This window comes from Chelonoidis abingdonii, chromosome 5 (genome assembly GCF_003597395.2).
Source record: "Chelonoidis abingdonii isolate Lonesome George chromosome 5, CheloAbing_2.0, whole genome shotgun sequence".
Lineage (NCBI taxonomy): Eukaryota > Metazoa > Chordata > Testudines > Testudinidae > Chelonoidis > Chelonoidis abingdonii.
Window position 1 is genome coordinate 115,777,346 of NC_133773.1, and position 16,194 is coordinate 115,793,539.

Here is a 16,194-nt window from a genome sequence, read left to right on the forward strand (position 1 = left end):
TCTTAAGTGCCTGTCATCCAATAACAAATTATAAAATAGCACAAAGATCAGCTTTGTTATAAAATGTGGAATCACCTGTTCTTAAAATCAAAAAGGTTTGTTTCTCAGGGAATAATGCCACGTTGTCTTATTAAAAACAGTACTTGAGTTAAGCTCAGACGTGCAGTTCTAAAGTTGTTGTCCTCTGTAAAAATGAGAGACTACACCAATGTTGAATGAAGGTTCTGTGTGCAAATCAATGGGTTCCGTAGAGGAACTTGACCTTTGTCTTGTGCAGCAAGAGGACCTGGTCACAATCTAAGTTAAACTTCTGGAAGTTACTGTCTGGGGATAAGAAATTGGGAACAGTTCCACAAGTTATGGAATTGAGCATCTCTGGCTAAAGTAATGTTTTTGGGGGATGTTGTTTGGCTCTGGGTTTTCTGAAAAAGTAAGGCTGACTTCTAGCCCCAACTGGGCAACTGGACAATTACTATCTGGATTGAGCCCTAACAGGAGTTCAGATGTTGGTGCAGCGCTGAATGAAGAATTTTGTTCTTGTCTGTGCGGGCTCTAATATTGTAAGGCAGAACTCCAGCCCACTCAGCCTGGTTGCTTGGACAGTCCAGAGCTTCCCTTTCAAAGGAAAAGAGTGGCAAAAAAGGGACCTGGAGTAAGGAGGAGAAAAAGGAAGCGCTGGTTTCTTGTTTGTCTTAAATAATAACTTTGCTTTAGCATCTGCAGTAGGCACTCCTTGTAATAAGCAGGGGAAGCTCAGGTAATAGTATTAATACTGAAGTAATCTCACCTAATTTAATACAAAATTGGCAAGTTCAAAGGCTGACCACTGCATTAACAACTCCTTTGATTTTTATAAAAAGAATACTTGAGCATTGACATAGGGTGTTAACATAGGGCATCACCTTCCCTTGTGTCAATGCTAACATTACTTGATTTTAGAAAATCATGAACTTGGCAACGCAGCTGAAATATCTGCGTTGACTGCAATCCAGTTCTTTGTTCTGTCTTAACATGTCTTGACTTTCTCTTTGATCATAGGGCGTTGACCCTGGGAGGAGGACTGCCGCATTTGGAACATCTTAATCTCTCGGGTTGTCTTACTATAACTGGTGTGGGCCTGCAGGATTTGGTTGCTGCATGTCCTTCTTTAAACGATGAACACTTTTACTACTGTGACAACATTAACGGTAATGTCATTTTGTAAAGTACATGATAACCTTTGGGGCTCAAGGTTTTGATTTGGAGAATTTTTTAAACTTTTTTTGCAGTATAACAGTGAGTTCTGTAGTTTATCAGGTTAGCCTTTGCCTCAGTTTCTTCTGTGTTTGTTACACTGGATTTTTAAAAATTTCAAATAGTTTGAGAGCATACCTATTGTATAGGTGAATATTACTTAAGGAAGCATATTTGTGATTCCTTGTATCTTGCATCTAAATTAAATGTAAGTAACAAAGGATGGAAATCTCTCTGTTTTATCGGTTATCCTCAGCACAATGAACACCCCCAAATAAATCCCCCCCAAATAAACCCCAAACCCTCAGTGGGATTCCTTTCTTATGGTAGTGACACTAGTCATGTGGGCCCATGAGACTAAAGCTAAGTGCTAGTAGCATGGAGGAGAGAGATCATGTTGATCAATGTGCAGAACAATCCATAATACTAGAGCACTGATGTATGTGTGTTCACACAGGGCATCTCCTTCCCTTGTGGTCAGTGCTAACTTTGTTTATGCTGAGATGCTTTGTAAGACCCACTTCCTTCTTTGTGGAAGATGTGATGCTAGCTTTGTGTTGTTTTTGCCCCTTTCTAGCTCACAGTGGTACCAAGATAGTAAATTAGGCTTTGTACAGCGAATTAGGTTCCAGCTTCACTTCAGAGAAACTTTATGGTTGGCTTGTAACTGAGTATAATTGAAGGGTTTGGGTTTCTCTGAGGGGAATGTTTGACTTTCCCATTTTTACTTTAGTTACCTTCATTGCCTGTTCTCAGCACTGACACCTGCATCCACTTCTGCTCTCTTTATGCTAATGAGGAGGCAGAGAAGGCACAGTGAATAGATAGATATAGGCTACCTTCAGTGACCCTATATACCTACTTGGATAGCACTGAGCGGTGCTGAACCTAGAGAACAGATGCAGATATTTTTATAAATTTAGTGTAGTAGAATGAGTGTCTTATGACTGTTTAAAAAAAAAAAAAGGCTTTTGTCATCTTCCCTGAACTGTTTGCAAATTATATATTGTAAAGATTTCTTCACCACTATTGTCTTTGTTAAATGTGGATTTTGAGGACTTGCTATAAAGGACAAATAGGTCCTTAGATAATACATAGAGGAGTATTTCACTTCTCTAAAATGTGAGCAGTTATGGTCTCAGAATGATAGATATATACTTGCTCAATCCTCTAACCCTCCTCTTGCTATTACCTTGGTTGGTGGGGCTAAACAAGGGTGGGAGGGAGGAATCTTGAGGATTAGATGAACTAGTGAGTGTGCTATATTATTTATATTTTGATAGCCCCCAAAAACTTCAGTCAGTCTTGAATCTCACTGTACCTGGTACAGTACAAATTCATATGAACTCATGATTCCTGTCCCTAATGGCTTGTACTCTGATATAGTCAAGATGCCACAAGTAAGTGTAACAAAAGAGGAGGGCAGGAGAGGTGACTGAGGGTAATATTGATGACATCACACAGTTATATAAGCTAACTGTGCATGATTTGATGGTTCTGAATTATTTAAATATTCTTTAAAAATCAACAGTCCCCACTGGCTCACTCTGTCTTTTGTATATGTAACTTCATCTGTATAGTGCTTTTCATCCTGAAGGCATGTTACTTTAGCTCTGAGGTGGAACTTGGCAGAGCTTTAACAGTAAGCAAAGCTAAACTGACAAGTTGAGGGTCTAATCCAACTTCCCTTGGAGTTGATGGAAAGATTACATTGACCTCAGCTCGAGTTGGATTGGGCCCTAATACTGGAGATGAAGTTAAATATTTTAACAAAATCCACTCTTGCTTGGTATTACAATACTTAACATTTTTATACTTGCGCTCTGCATCTCAGCTACTGCACCCTGTCTTTTCTCAGGCTTCCTCAGTGCTCTCATTGCTTTTCTGCATGGGATTCAGGATGCATCTGCTAAAATGATTTTCCTTGTCAGCTGTTCTGATCATGTCAGCCTCTCCCATTTAAATTCCTAAGTGATTTCCTGTTCTGCACAATGTCTTTTTCAAAGGCCTGTGCAAACCTGTCTTCTACATCTCTGAGGTAGTTGCTTATGTCATTCCCCTCTCTTTGCTCATTGTCAGTGATGCCAACCTTGATAATATTTTTACTTCAAGGTCCCAGAGACACAGACAAGGTTTTCATCTTGAGGCTAAAAGACCAAAAACATCAAGACACTTGATCACGGCCTTGGATAAGCCAAGAGACTACTCACACTTGATCTTAGCTCCTACACTTGATCTTAGCCGTAAGGCCGAGATGACTTGTTCATGTCGCTCTTTCCATGTCTTCTTCCACTTCCACCCCCTAATGTATTGAACACTTCCCCAAATCTAGTCTGCCAAGCCACAATAATCTCCAACTCCTCCCAGCCCATTAAGTCTTGGCTCTTTTATGCTGCCCACAAAAAAAAAATGTGTCTTATTCATTAAAAAAAACAAACAAACAAAAACCAAAAACCAAAAAACACTTCTTACTGTAGCACAGAGATGTACATGCCCAAGCTTCAGAAATTTTGCAGTCCTACTGCTCTAATGCTGGTCCTTACCCTCACTCACTGCATCATATCCAAAATTAGTTTCTGCCCTGAAGATCTTTATAATCTATGTCCTTCTGTTTGTTCTGTAAAGCATCCAGCATGTTTTTGGATGCTGTGTAAACAATTACTACGTCAGGGGTAATTTAGGGAGACAAAATGTAATTGCTCTTACTCTTAGGAGAGGGGTCATAGAATCTTTAATGATCTCCTATACCAGTGGTTCTTAACCTTTACAGATGACTGTACCCCTTTCAGGACTTTGATTTGTCTTGAGTTTTGAAGTTTCACCTCACTTAAAAACTACTTGTTTACAAAATCCGACATGAAAATACAAAATGTCACACCATACTATTACTGAAAAATTGCTTACTTTCTCATTTTTACCATATAATTATAAAATACATCAACTGGAATATAAAAATTGTACTTATATTTCAGTATATAGAGCAGTGTAAACAAGTCTTTGTATGAAATTTTAGTTTGTGCTTACTTCGCTAGTGCTTTTTATGTAGCCTGTTGTAAAATTAAGCAAATATCTGGATGACTTAATGTACCCCCTGGGAGACCTCTGCATCATACACCTGGTTGAGAACCACAGTCCTTAGCTGAGCATAATCAAGACCACAATCTTTTTACCCAGTGCAAGGGCTCAAAGAGTTAGCCATCATGTCCCAGCAGCATTCTCATTTGGATAATACATTCTTTCATTAAATCTGCTCCGCAGTTTGTTAGATATTGTATTCTTCATTTTAACAGTGTTGCAGTGTCCTACATTCCACTTCAGAGAGACTTGCGTTCTGTGATTGCTGAAGTTATTCTTATATGACTTTGATGTTTCTCAGAGTAACTGCAGGAAAATTAATAATTGGCAATAAACTAAACTGTTTGTTTAAAATAACTTCTCATCTGCATCATCTTAAATTTCTGTTGCTTTAATTTAGTAATACTCTGCACATATGTAGCACTATATTTCTAAGCACTGCACAGAGATTAAATAACTGTTCTCTGCATGTCTATAGATTGTTAGGTATTTCATACTTTCTCTTCTCATCATTTTATCATGGATTATTTTGGGGGAAGATGTGTTCTGGAATCATATTGGAAAAATCCTCATTCGCAGTCTATTTCAACACAAAAAATGGACTCTGTAGTATGGTATTTATCACATTGTGAATGATACAAACTTCTCTTTGTCATTTACGGCATTCAAAGGGCTTTACTTTCAATCACAACCTCTTTTCAGATGTGGTGCTGCCTGTCCACTGCAAGAGACTTTCACTCACTTGATTTGGGGGATCTTTGCAGAGGGCGCAGTGGATCAGTTCTGTAGATGTGTTGGGAGTTTTCAGATTCTCACTTTAAGACCTGGTCCACATGCAAATTTTGTATTGGTACAATTGCATCCATGCTAGTCCTAGGAGTTTATACCACTTCAGTTATACCAGAAAAAAAATTGTATGGTTAAATGGCAAGATTCAAGAGGCTATTTGAGCCAAACGGAGATCCTTCAGAAACTGGAAATCCAGCCTAAATTAAGCCAATAGAAAGGAACCTAAACTATGGCAGATAAAATGTAAGATTGAAATCAGGAAGGTAAAGATGGAATTTGAAGAGCAAGTAGCACACATACATGGTACTCATATAGTGAACCTAGTTAAAAAAACAAATAAACAAGATATTCTTTAAGTATATCAGACCCAGGAAGAATGGGAGAGAATCTGTGGATTCTTCTTCGACTGCTTGCTTATGATGATTCCATTCTAGGTGTGTGTGCACCCACATGCATGGCTTTTGGAGATTTTTGCCTTAGTGGTATCTGTAGGGTTGGCTGCAGTGCCCTCTTGAATGCCACGCCCATGCGTCAGGCCGGCCCTGTGCCCTCTCAATCCCTTCTTACTGCCCATGGTGGTTAGTTGGAGCACCTTTCTCTTGCCTCGCAAGGACTAGCTTCAGTCTTTGAGCCTAAAGGCTTTCTAAATAGTTTGGTTACAGTAGTTATTAAGTAGCGTAGTTAAAGATAGAGTCCCAGCGGAGACTTCGCCCCAGGCGGGGCATGCCCCAGTCTCTGGGTTTTAAGCCCTGCTCTGATTGTAACAGGCTTATGCCTGTTAGTGACCCCCATAGCAGCTGCCTCAAATGCTTGGGGGAATCACATGTGAAGGAGAAGTGTCATATCTGTAACAACTTTCGTCCCAGAACGCAAAGAGCGAGACATCCATTTGAGGACCCTCCTCGTGGAAGCTACTCTCCGCCTGGTGTCTGAGTCTCCCCAGCCAGACTCTGCCCTGAGCAGCTTGGCCTCAGCGTGCAGTGTCTGGACCCAGTTCGGGTCAACAGCCCACACCAGAGCCACATATCAGCAAAGAGTCAGTATAGGAGGACTGAGTAGATATAACTTAATTGGAATTTCAGCTGTTTCACTTTGTCAAAGACCTTCAATAAACTATGAAGTACTTATAGTGTTAGAGGGAAAATAACTGTTATTGATTAGGAAAGGGCTAAGAAACAGAATAGGAAAAAAGAGTTAATTTTCAGCATGGCTTAAGGTTAGTAGGGTACCTCAAGGTTACTGGGACCAGAGGTGGATTATGGTTTTGTGGGGCCCTAGGCCAGAGCAAGTAGGGGCCCCTCCCCACGCCTTCCACCTGCAGTCCCCCTCATTCTCCCCTCCCCCTAGTGCTCCTGCCAGGGAAATGGGATCAGGGCATAGAGGCTTTCCCTGCTCCCCAGTAGGAGCTCTGGGTGGGGTGTGCGGGCGCCCCGATTGCCCGGGGCCCTAGACCCAGGCCATGTTGCCCTAGTGGCTAATCCACCACTGACTGGGGCTAGTCTTGTTTTTAATATAGTTGCTAATGATTTGGAAAATAATGAGGTGGTAATATTTTCAGATGACACTATTTAAGTTAGTTAAGAATAGAGGAGATTTTGAGGAACTTCGGAGGGACTTAACAAAGCGAGGAGAATGGGGGAATGCAGCATCAGATGCAATTGTATTGACAAATGAAAGATAATGTACTTTGGAAGCAACACTTGGAACTCCTCATGTATTTGCTCGGTTTTAAATTAACTGTAACTACTTGGGTACAAAAGCAAGCAGTGTTAGTGTGCATGAAGAATAGGTTGGAAAACAATATTGAAAGTATACTAATGTCATTTTATAAACCAACGGTATGGTCTCACTTGGAATCCTGTGGTTCTGGTCACGTTCTTTCAGACAAAGTCTATCAGTAATGGTAGGGGTTCAGAGATTTTTCTAAAATGTGTGGTGTTGGGGTGGCCACAGACTTTACCTCTGGGCAGTGCCAGGAAAGCAATAGGTACATATTTTAAAGGTGCTGCTGCCCACAATATGTTCTCTTCTTCCTCCGACCAACTATCCAGAAGACACTTTGTTTCCCTCCTCCACTGCTAAAAGCTAGAGGGTCCCTTGCATTCAGCGCTTAAAACTCAAAGATCAAAATATGGCACAGTGATTAGAAAGCTGATCAGAAACATTTACTGTAAAATGGCACTTTGTCATTTTACCTTTTCAGCTCATTGTCTTCCCAGTGATACCTGTTGGTTGTTGATGAACACACACTTTTGTTTTCAGCACCGTGGAGCCAGTATCCTGCGGACATGTCACGTGGATTTTATTCTGCCTTATGCATGAATAAAAATGCTAGCTAAACTCTTTACTTCAGGTTCTTGCTTGTTTGTGTACAGTATGAAGCAGAAAACAGATTTCCAGACACCAGGTTTTGCTTTCAGTGCTGGAACCTGCAGAAATCATTTTACTTGGAAACTCATTACTTCTGACTTAAGTTACTGCTTGAGATCAAATGATGCCAGACCCACTCAAATGCTGTTGTCAGTGCATAACTTACCTGACTGTAATCATATTCTAACATGTATTAAAAATACATCTCGTGTTTTTGTTTGTATTTTCAGTGTATTGAGGGGAAGAGGTGGGTTGTTCTGGAGAGCTTTGCACAATCTCATACTATTTAAACTGAATGTGTGAGGTTGCATTATGTTGGAAGCCAGACTTAAGTGAATCTCAATGGAAAAACAATTGCACATGTCTCTGAAAGGGTAAAATAAAATAATACAGACATATCAGAGGAAATCCGGTAGTGTGAAAGGTAATGCAGTCAGATTACTTTCTGTGTTATATGCTATTTTTGATATTTTAATTTAAAGGTGTAACGGTAAGTGAAAGTAAGTGATGTTTGGTAGAATTTCAGTAGTAGTAAGCTTTGCGCAGTGGCAGTATCATAGCCAATGAGGTTAATCCGAGGCGTGATTATTGCTAGTTGAAAACTTCCCTATCTGAATTCACACAACTTCTGCCTGAGAGAAATACAAATGTATAACTTACGAACAAATGATGGCTTTTTTTGTGTGTGGGGATCAATCTGAAAATCCATTAAGATCCACAGTATTCCTGGTTTGCATTTTTTTTATTCTACAGTTTTTGTATGACTACATACGTTTTATATGCTAGCTGTAAGATTGTTTTTCCTTCAAAGTTGGGTAAAGTTACATTTCAGGTTTTTTAAGTTATTGATGTAGACCAGGGATATATTTTCAATTTATTTTTGCATTCTGACAGTGCCCTAGTTTTTTTTTTCTTTTAAAAAAATTTAAATAAACTAGCAAATAATCTTCTGTATGCTTTGTTTGGGGACAAATCATGATCTAACAGCGTCTTCCAAAGGGTGAAGATGCTTTCTGTATGATCTTGAATTTCGAGTGAGAATTCAGAGGCCTGGCTAATTATGGAAGCATTTCCCAGAAAAAGTTCCAGGCTAAAAACTGCATCCACATAAACAGAAGTAGTTTTGAAGAATGGGTGTGTATATAGTGCCACAAGGTTAACAAAGCTGCCTGAGTGATTTAAAAATGGGGGATAAATGTGCATTCTGAAAATATCCCACTCCTGACTGCTAGTTTTTGGCAGAATGGATATCATTAAAATTGCTGATCCATAAATTTTGCATATATCAGCCTGCAATTTGTGATCTCTGAATGTGTTATTTGGGTGGGACTAAGGCACTGGCCAAATTTATTTTGTGAAGATTTTCCAGTGGAAAATCCTAAGTATTCAGTGGGATGCATTTACGCAGGGATACTGATGAAGATTTTTTCAGAATTCTTCTATTCTAAACCTACATTCCTTGGTGCAAAATTAGCTAATTTGTAAATAACCAGGTTGCCAGGACAGTCCTAAAGGTGAACAAAACCCTGTTTTCCTCCTTTCACATTTGTTCTGTTTTTATGCAGGTCCTCATGCTGAAACCGCCAGTGGATGCCAGAACTTGCAGTGTGGTTTTCGGGCCTGCTGCCGCTCTGGTGAATGACCCTTGACTTCTGATCTTTCAGTCTACTTCATTTAGCTGAGCAGGCTTCCTTTCATGCACTTTACTTACAGTCCACATATTGTGTTAACAATCCCTTTTGGAGTGTGATTTATTCTACTAGCCCCACCCTCGCCCCACAACTTAAAATCTTAATTCTGAGTAAACTGTACAGTGTTGTAACAATCTCTCAAGTTTCATTTTGGTTTGAAAGGTGTTGGGTTTTATTTTACTTAATGTGTTGGGGACGGGGAAATGCTCATCAGATTTTTTTTCACAATGCCACTTTTCTCAAAGTTTGGCACTTATATTTTGTTCATTGGATGATTTTGTATTAAGTAAGTGGGACTTACTGTCTTTTTTATTTTTTCAAATACCCCAAGTACAATATAAAGCTTTGCAAATAATTTGAAATGTATTTTTTTGCATTTTGATGATGTACATCTTTAGATGTGTTGTTTCTTCCCATTTCCCCAAATCCTTCCTTTATTCTTCAAAATTAGGGAAAGATGCTCTTTCTTATAGCTTTTTTTTTTTTTTTTTTTTGATGGTGGAGGGTATTTGGGCTTGAAAAGTATATTTAAATAAAACATTCCCATTGACACCACAGTTTTACTTAGCATTTGAAATGTATATCATTTTAAAATGTAATGACAATGTACAGTGTTGGCAGGTCAAGGAATACTGCCCACTTTATGTAGTGGGCTCCACAAATCATTTATATATGTACTGTATTTACAGAGCAACCCCACGGGACCCCACATCATCTCCCATTATAAAACCTGTTAAGATGGTGAATTTTTGAAAGGGATTTTCAAATAATTAAATTTTTAACCATATGAACAAATGTAAAAATAAACAGAGCTTTGAGAATGTTGACGGTGATGAATAATCCACTTTGATTGGAATGCAGGGAATCCAACTGCTGACAAGTGTATGTTGGAGTGAGGTTAGGAACCAAATCTTCTGTTAGAAACAAGATCTATACATTTTTATTAATGTGTTACAGGAAAAGATAAAGCATTAATAAATACACTATCTTTATGTTCTGTATTTACTTACTGCGTGTTACTACTACCCAAGATTTGAAGGACGTTTTTCCCCTTCACCCACTCACCCAGTAGTTCAAATAAAGTGAACGGAGGTTACTTTGACTTCTTCATTAAAGTCATATGTTACATTGTTAAATGTAGGTAGGTGGAGTGATGATTTCATAATTCCTTGATGCTGGCAGGCAGAAATTCCCAAGGAGTCAGTGTATTTAGTGCAGGGGTTGGCAATCTTTCAGAAGTGGGGTGCCGAGTCTTCATTCATTCACTCTAATTTAAGGTTTCGCATGCCAGTAATACATTTTAACATTTTTAGAAGGTCTCTTTCTATAAGTCTATAATATATAACTAAACTGTTTTTGTTTGTAAAGTAAATGAAGCTTCTTAAATAAGGTTTTTAAAATGTTTAAAATTAAATTAAAATGCAAAGCCGCCCAGCCCAGTGACCAGGACCTGAGCAATGTGAGTGCCACTGAAAATCGGCTTGTGTGCTGCCTTTGGCACGTGTGCCATAGGTTGCCTACCCCATATCTAGTGGTTTGTACAGTCATGTTATAATCTAGATTGTGCTGCTGACTTGCAGTGTGAATTTCAGTAACTCATGGACCCTCCGTGTATCCCAATTTCCCCATCAGTTACTATAGGAGGAAGGTACTTACCGTCCTCAAGTGCTATGAGAGCCTTTGATAAAGATCCTGTACAAGTTCAAAAGGCCCACCATAGATTATAAATGATGATGAGGGAAGGGGGAAATGATTAGAACCATAGATGGCAGAAGTCTTGTACAATTGTAATGATTATGAATGAACAATTTTTGAAGTCTTCTCCTGCACACCTCTAACAACCAAAGAGGTTTCTTTGACTCCACCATAGCATGCACTTGGCTGGTGAAGGCTAGCAATGAAGCAATGGGTCTATTGCTGATTGAGATTGTCAATACTTTCTATTGGAGAGGGAGGGAAGAGCAGGTTATCAGCATCTTTAAGGAAGCTATTGGGACGCCTTTGTTCAAGAAACCTACCCTAGGCTGACAGCTTCTCTAATTATGTTGTTTATAGCCCTTTTGGCTGGCCAGGTTGCTGAATGTTTGGGTCCTCTAGCACTGCAGCCTGGTGTTTCCCTTCTGCAGTCAGTGGAAGTAGGGCAGGTGCTGTTGCATTCTGCATTGCCAGTGGTAGAGCTCATCACTCTCCACTTGGACACTGTCAGCTACTTTAGTACTTCCCCGGACGTTGGAGTCAACGCTGCTTCTGCCACTGGGAACAACAGAGTTATACTCTGTGCCATTGGCACCATTTCCACCATTGCCACTACTTCCTCCCTTGTTTTGGTCGTTGTGAGCCACACTGCTTACTCGCACTGCTTAGGGCTGGCTCCACCTTTATTCCTGGAAACTCGAGACTCCTTGGCGTTGAGGTTGGGATCTTCTTTCTCCTGCTCTCTGTCACCTGGCCCACATCAGGGACCGTTAATGGAGCACTGTGGGTCCAAGATTGGTACTCGTCTCATGGTCAGAATGGGGGCCCCTGGCCCAGTGCCTACTGGCCACCAATGCGCAATCCGTATGCCCAATGGCCTCCATGGAATCCATGGCGTGCTCCTTAGTCACAGAGGTGGTACTCTTCATTGTGCTCTAAGAGGAGATCACTGGGCAGGTCGATTGTGGGGACAGTTGATCCACTGCAGGTTCAGGCATCATTGAGCCTTGCCTTTGCAGAACCTCTGGAGTTGTTCTGTCCAGGTCTGCCAGTCCAGGAGTGGTATCTGGCCCTGGCACAGTTAACTGCCTCTTCATCTCCAGATGATTCAGCAGTGCCTCGTTCTTCCTCTCCTTCAGTGCCTGAGGACTTTAAAGGCCTACCAGGACCTTTTGTGGCATGTGGCTGCTTCCTTGGACCTTCAGTTAGAGTTTCTGCAGGAGTATCCTGCAGCCATCTGCCCTTGGGAGAGTCACCTTCCCTATTAATGATGTATTCCTAGAGCCAACAAAGGTTCTTTAGAGCATACTGGCTTTGGTGTCACCTACTGCATGGTGCTTGAAGAAACATTTTGTCGCCATGCAAAGATCTAAGGACTTTTACTCCCATCTAGCACCAAATTCCCTGGTTGTAACTCTCATGAACGAGGCAAGGCAGATTTAAGTCCACTCCTAAGGACAAGGACTCTAAAAGGATGCACTTAATGGGTAGGAAGATCTATACCTCCTCTTTCTTGCAAATGCAGATTGTGAAATGGCAGGCATTGTCCAAATATGACTTTGTGAATTGGACGTCTATGTCTTAAGTTTGCAGACCTGAAGCCTCCAGGGTGGAATTTTGGGCATTCATCACCAAAGGATGCTTGGTGGCAAAGGCATGGTTGAAGTCCATGCTAGATGTCGTGGACGCTTTGACCAGAGCAATGGCCTTGGTGCTGACTGACCAAGGACATCCTGAGGAGGACATCCTGGATGCAGAATTCAGGTTGCTGTTGATGTGCAGCAGGCTGTAGAGGATTTGCCCTTCAACAGCAGAGAGTTCTCATTAGAAGAGACAGATGAGACTCTGCACTCCTCAGATTTTAGGACTTCTCTATGTTCCTTTAGGGTTTACACACCAGCAGTGCAAAGGCACCACTATGGTGGTCAGCAGCAGCAATACTGTTCATAGTGCACCTTTGGGCAGCCTTCGCTCCCCCAAGACAGCAAGATTGCCCCAGAAAGGGACTTAGGTCCCAGAGGAGGAGACATTCAGGTCTTGGGTTTAACCATTCGACACATCCTTCTACTGTACTCCCAAGTGCCCATTTTGACTCCTTTGTCCAGAGCAGTGGTTCAGTCACCACAGCTTTTACTCCATCCCTTCAGTTCAGAGTCAGACTGACTCATTTTCACAATGCTTGGGGCTTATTGCCACCAACACCTTGGTCCTAAGCACCATTAGATCGGGCTGTGCGATCCAGTTCCTCTCAACCCCACCCTCCCCGTTCATCTTCAGACACCCCTTTCACAAGATACTGCTTTGCAAGCAGGTCTGCTCTCTACTGGCTTTGGTTCCTCCAGGACAGTGGGATCAAGTCTTCTATTCTGGTACTTTCTGGTTCCCAAATCTAAAGGAATGGTAACACCTATTCTCGACCTTCAGAGCCTCAACAAATGTATCAGATACATGAGGTTCCAAGTAGACGCTCTATCGATTATCCTCGCATTGTCTCAGAATAACTGGTTTGCTGTTCTGGGCTTTCAGGAAGCCTATTTTCATGTGGCAGTTTTCTGAGCCACAGAAAATTGCTCCAGTTCATTGTGGCTGAGCACCATTTTCAGTATATGGTGCTTACTTTCGACTTCTCTTCTGCCCTCCAGGTTTTTACATTATGCAGCATTCCTCAGAAAGAAGGGCGTCCCTATCTGGACAACAAGGGGCAGGTCCAGGGAGGAAATTTTCTCACATACACATTGCACTTACTTGACTGTCTAGGTCTTCTACTCAACACCAGGAAGTCAACTTTAGTTCTCACTCAGAAAATTGAGTTAATTGGGACCCGAATAGACTCTGAATTTGAGTGTGTGTGTTCTGGCAATTCATCACCTTTGCTTGGGTCTACAGTCTCAGCCTTTCATGACAAATTGGATGTGCCTGAGGTTCTTGGGCCACATGTTGGCTTGCATGCAGGTGGTCAAGTTTACGTCTTCGCCCCCTTCAGATGTGACTCAAGATAGTTTACCATCTGACTCTTAGCCCTTAGACAGATTGGTGGTTGTCTTCTGTTGATCCTGGACTCTTTGCAGTGGTGGACACTTCCAGAGGATGTATATTGGTCTGGCCCTTACCAACCAGATCTGTTGTCACTGACTCCTTCCTTATGGGCTGGGGAACGCATCTCGGGTCACTGAACGTTCAGGTTCAGTGGTTGGAGCAGGAGGCCTGACTGCATATCAGTGTGCTGGAGCTTCGGGCCATCTACGATGCCTATTACACCTTTCTGGACTGTGTTGGGCTCAGTGGTTCACGTACTTGTCAACAATACCACTGTAATGTATTATGTGAACAGGGAAGTGGGAGCATACTCCAAGGTGCTTTGCCAAGAGGCAGTCAGGTTGTACCAGGCCTGCTTTGAGGAGAATGTCACTCGGATAGCTAGTCACTTGCCCAGGGTTTAGAATAATCTCGTGGACCATCTCAGGAGGAATTTTCCCCTGAGTCAGGAGTGGTCCCTAAAGGCAAGTGTCCTGTGGGTCATCTTTGCACGTTGAGGCATTCCAATGATCGACTTGTTGGCTACAAGAGACAACAGGAAATGTCTTTTCTGCTCTTGAGGGGGCTTCAGTCCAGGCTCCCTGACCAATGTCCTCTGTATCAGCTGGCATTTGAGTCTCCTGTACACTTTTCCTTCAATCCCAATCATTCTACAGGTCATCCTCAAGCTGAAAGTGGATCGAGCTCATTGCCCTGGCCTGGTCGAGGCAGTGTTGGGTCTCTGATCTCGCGCTGTCAGTTCAGCCTCCTATATCCCTTCCTCTCTATCCCAGCCTGCTAACATGGAATCACACCTTGCATCCCGCACTTGGCTCCCTACATGTCACTGCATGGCTGCTTTGTGATTGAATGAGGAAGAGCGTTGTTTGGTGGCGGTTCAGCAGGTGAGACTCAATAGTAGAAAGCTGTCTACGAGAAAGGCCTATTTGGTGAAATGGAAATGGTTTTCGGTGTGGTTGTTGGCCTGTAGAGTTCGGCTGAAGCTGGCTTCTATCCAGGGCATGTTGGGGTACTTGCTGCATCTTCAGTCGTGGGGCCTTGCACTTGGATAATTGAGGGTGCATCTGGCAGTGATTTCAGCTTTTCATCCCCCACACTCTAGCAAGATTTTTAAAAGGGCTTGTCTCCATCCTCGGATCCGAGAGCTGGTTCCTCTATAGGAACTTAACAGGGTCCTAGGGGCCTTGATGGAACCTCTGTTTGACCCTCTGGCATTGTTCCTTTTCTCCTTTTGTGTCAGAATACTGCATTCCTTGTGGTGATAACATCTGCAGGGAGATTCAGAGAGTTGTAGGCTCTGATGGCAGAGCCTTCTTACACGCAGTTCTCCAAAGAGCAAGTGACTTTATGACTGCACCCCAAATTTTTGTCTACAGTGGTCTGTTTCGTTTGAACCAGGTGGCATATTTACCTGTGTTCTTTCCTAAGTCTCATTTATTTCTGGAGGAGCTGTTTCTCCATAGATGTCAGCACTAAAACGTTCCATGCTTTGCCCCATCTGTTTAAGTCATATGCTGATTGTATGAAGTGGCAAGTGGTCTCTTCATAAATGATTTCTAAGTGGATAACATCCTGTATCAAGGCCGCAAATGAAATAGCTTTGACTGCACCCTGTCAGCGGGTGTGAGCTCATTCTACGAGGGCGCAAGTTACGTTAATAGCATTCTTCAGTGACATCTCAACATTGAACATTTGTAGGGTTGCAACGTGATCTTGAATACATATATTTACAAACCATTATGTCATTACATCATCCAGAGCTGACACAAACTTTGGGAGGGCAGCCCTGCAATCCTTGTTTAGATAGACTCTGAGCCTCGCCACCTGTACGTATTGCTTGTGAGTCACCTAAGTGTAATAGACAGCTGCATCTGCTTAGAATCATAGAATATCAGGGTTGGAAGGGACCTACTTGAAGAAGAAGAAGAAGACGACGAAATGTTTACTTGCTGTAACTATGGTTCTTCGAGATGTGATGCAGATGTGTATTCCGCAGCCCACCCTCCAGCTCCTGAACTGTGGGGGGGTCAAGGCAGCGCCACCTCTTGCACATACTGCTAGGCAAAATTCTCTGGCTGCAGTGTGCTGGGTGCATACAAACCTAAGAATACATGTCTGCATCACATCTCAAAGAACCACAGTTACAGTAAGTAACAGTTTCTTTTGAACTGATTGGCTGGACCAGTTGGAGTTAGCCACAGTTACAGCATCCTGCTGCTTAGTGCTGTAGTCCCCTGCTGGGATGCTTCTGAGCCACAGCTCCCTCCACAGGCTCCAAGTGCAGAAAAGGGGCCTGAACCAGCTC

At 42.1% G+C, this 16,194-nt stretch overlaps 1 protein-coding gene and 1 non-coding gene across 3 annotated transcripts in view; both read left to right on the forward strand.

Annotated features, from left to right (window-relative positions):
* The window catches only part of FBXL5 (F-box and leucine rich repeat protein 5), a 54,556-nt gene extending 44,406 nt beyond the window's left edge, over nucleotides 1-10,150 (forward strand). For both annotated transcript variants that reach the window (XM_032773935.2, XM_032773936.2), the window contains exons 10-11: nucleotides 1,039-1,187; nucleotides 9,033-10,150. In XM_032773935.2, coding sequence (XP_032629826.1) covers nucleotides 1,039-1,187; nucleotides 9,033-9,109 — 226 coding nt within the window. In that variant the 3' untranslated portion in view covers nucleotides 9,110-10,150. The remainder of the gene's footprint in view (nucleotides 1-1,038; nucleotides 1,188-9,032) is intronic.
* On the forward strand, nucleotides 8,002-8,144 carry LOC116821069 (U4 spliceosomal RNA). Its single transcript, XR_004372817.1, has one exon. It is a non-coding gene; the product is annotated as a U4 spliceosomal RNA (small nuclear RNA).
* Nucleotides 10,151-16,194: the final 6,044 nt, after the last annotated feature.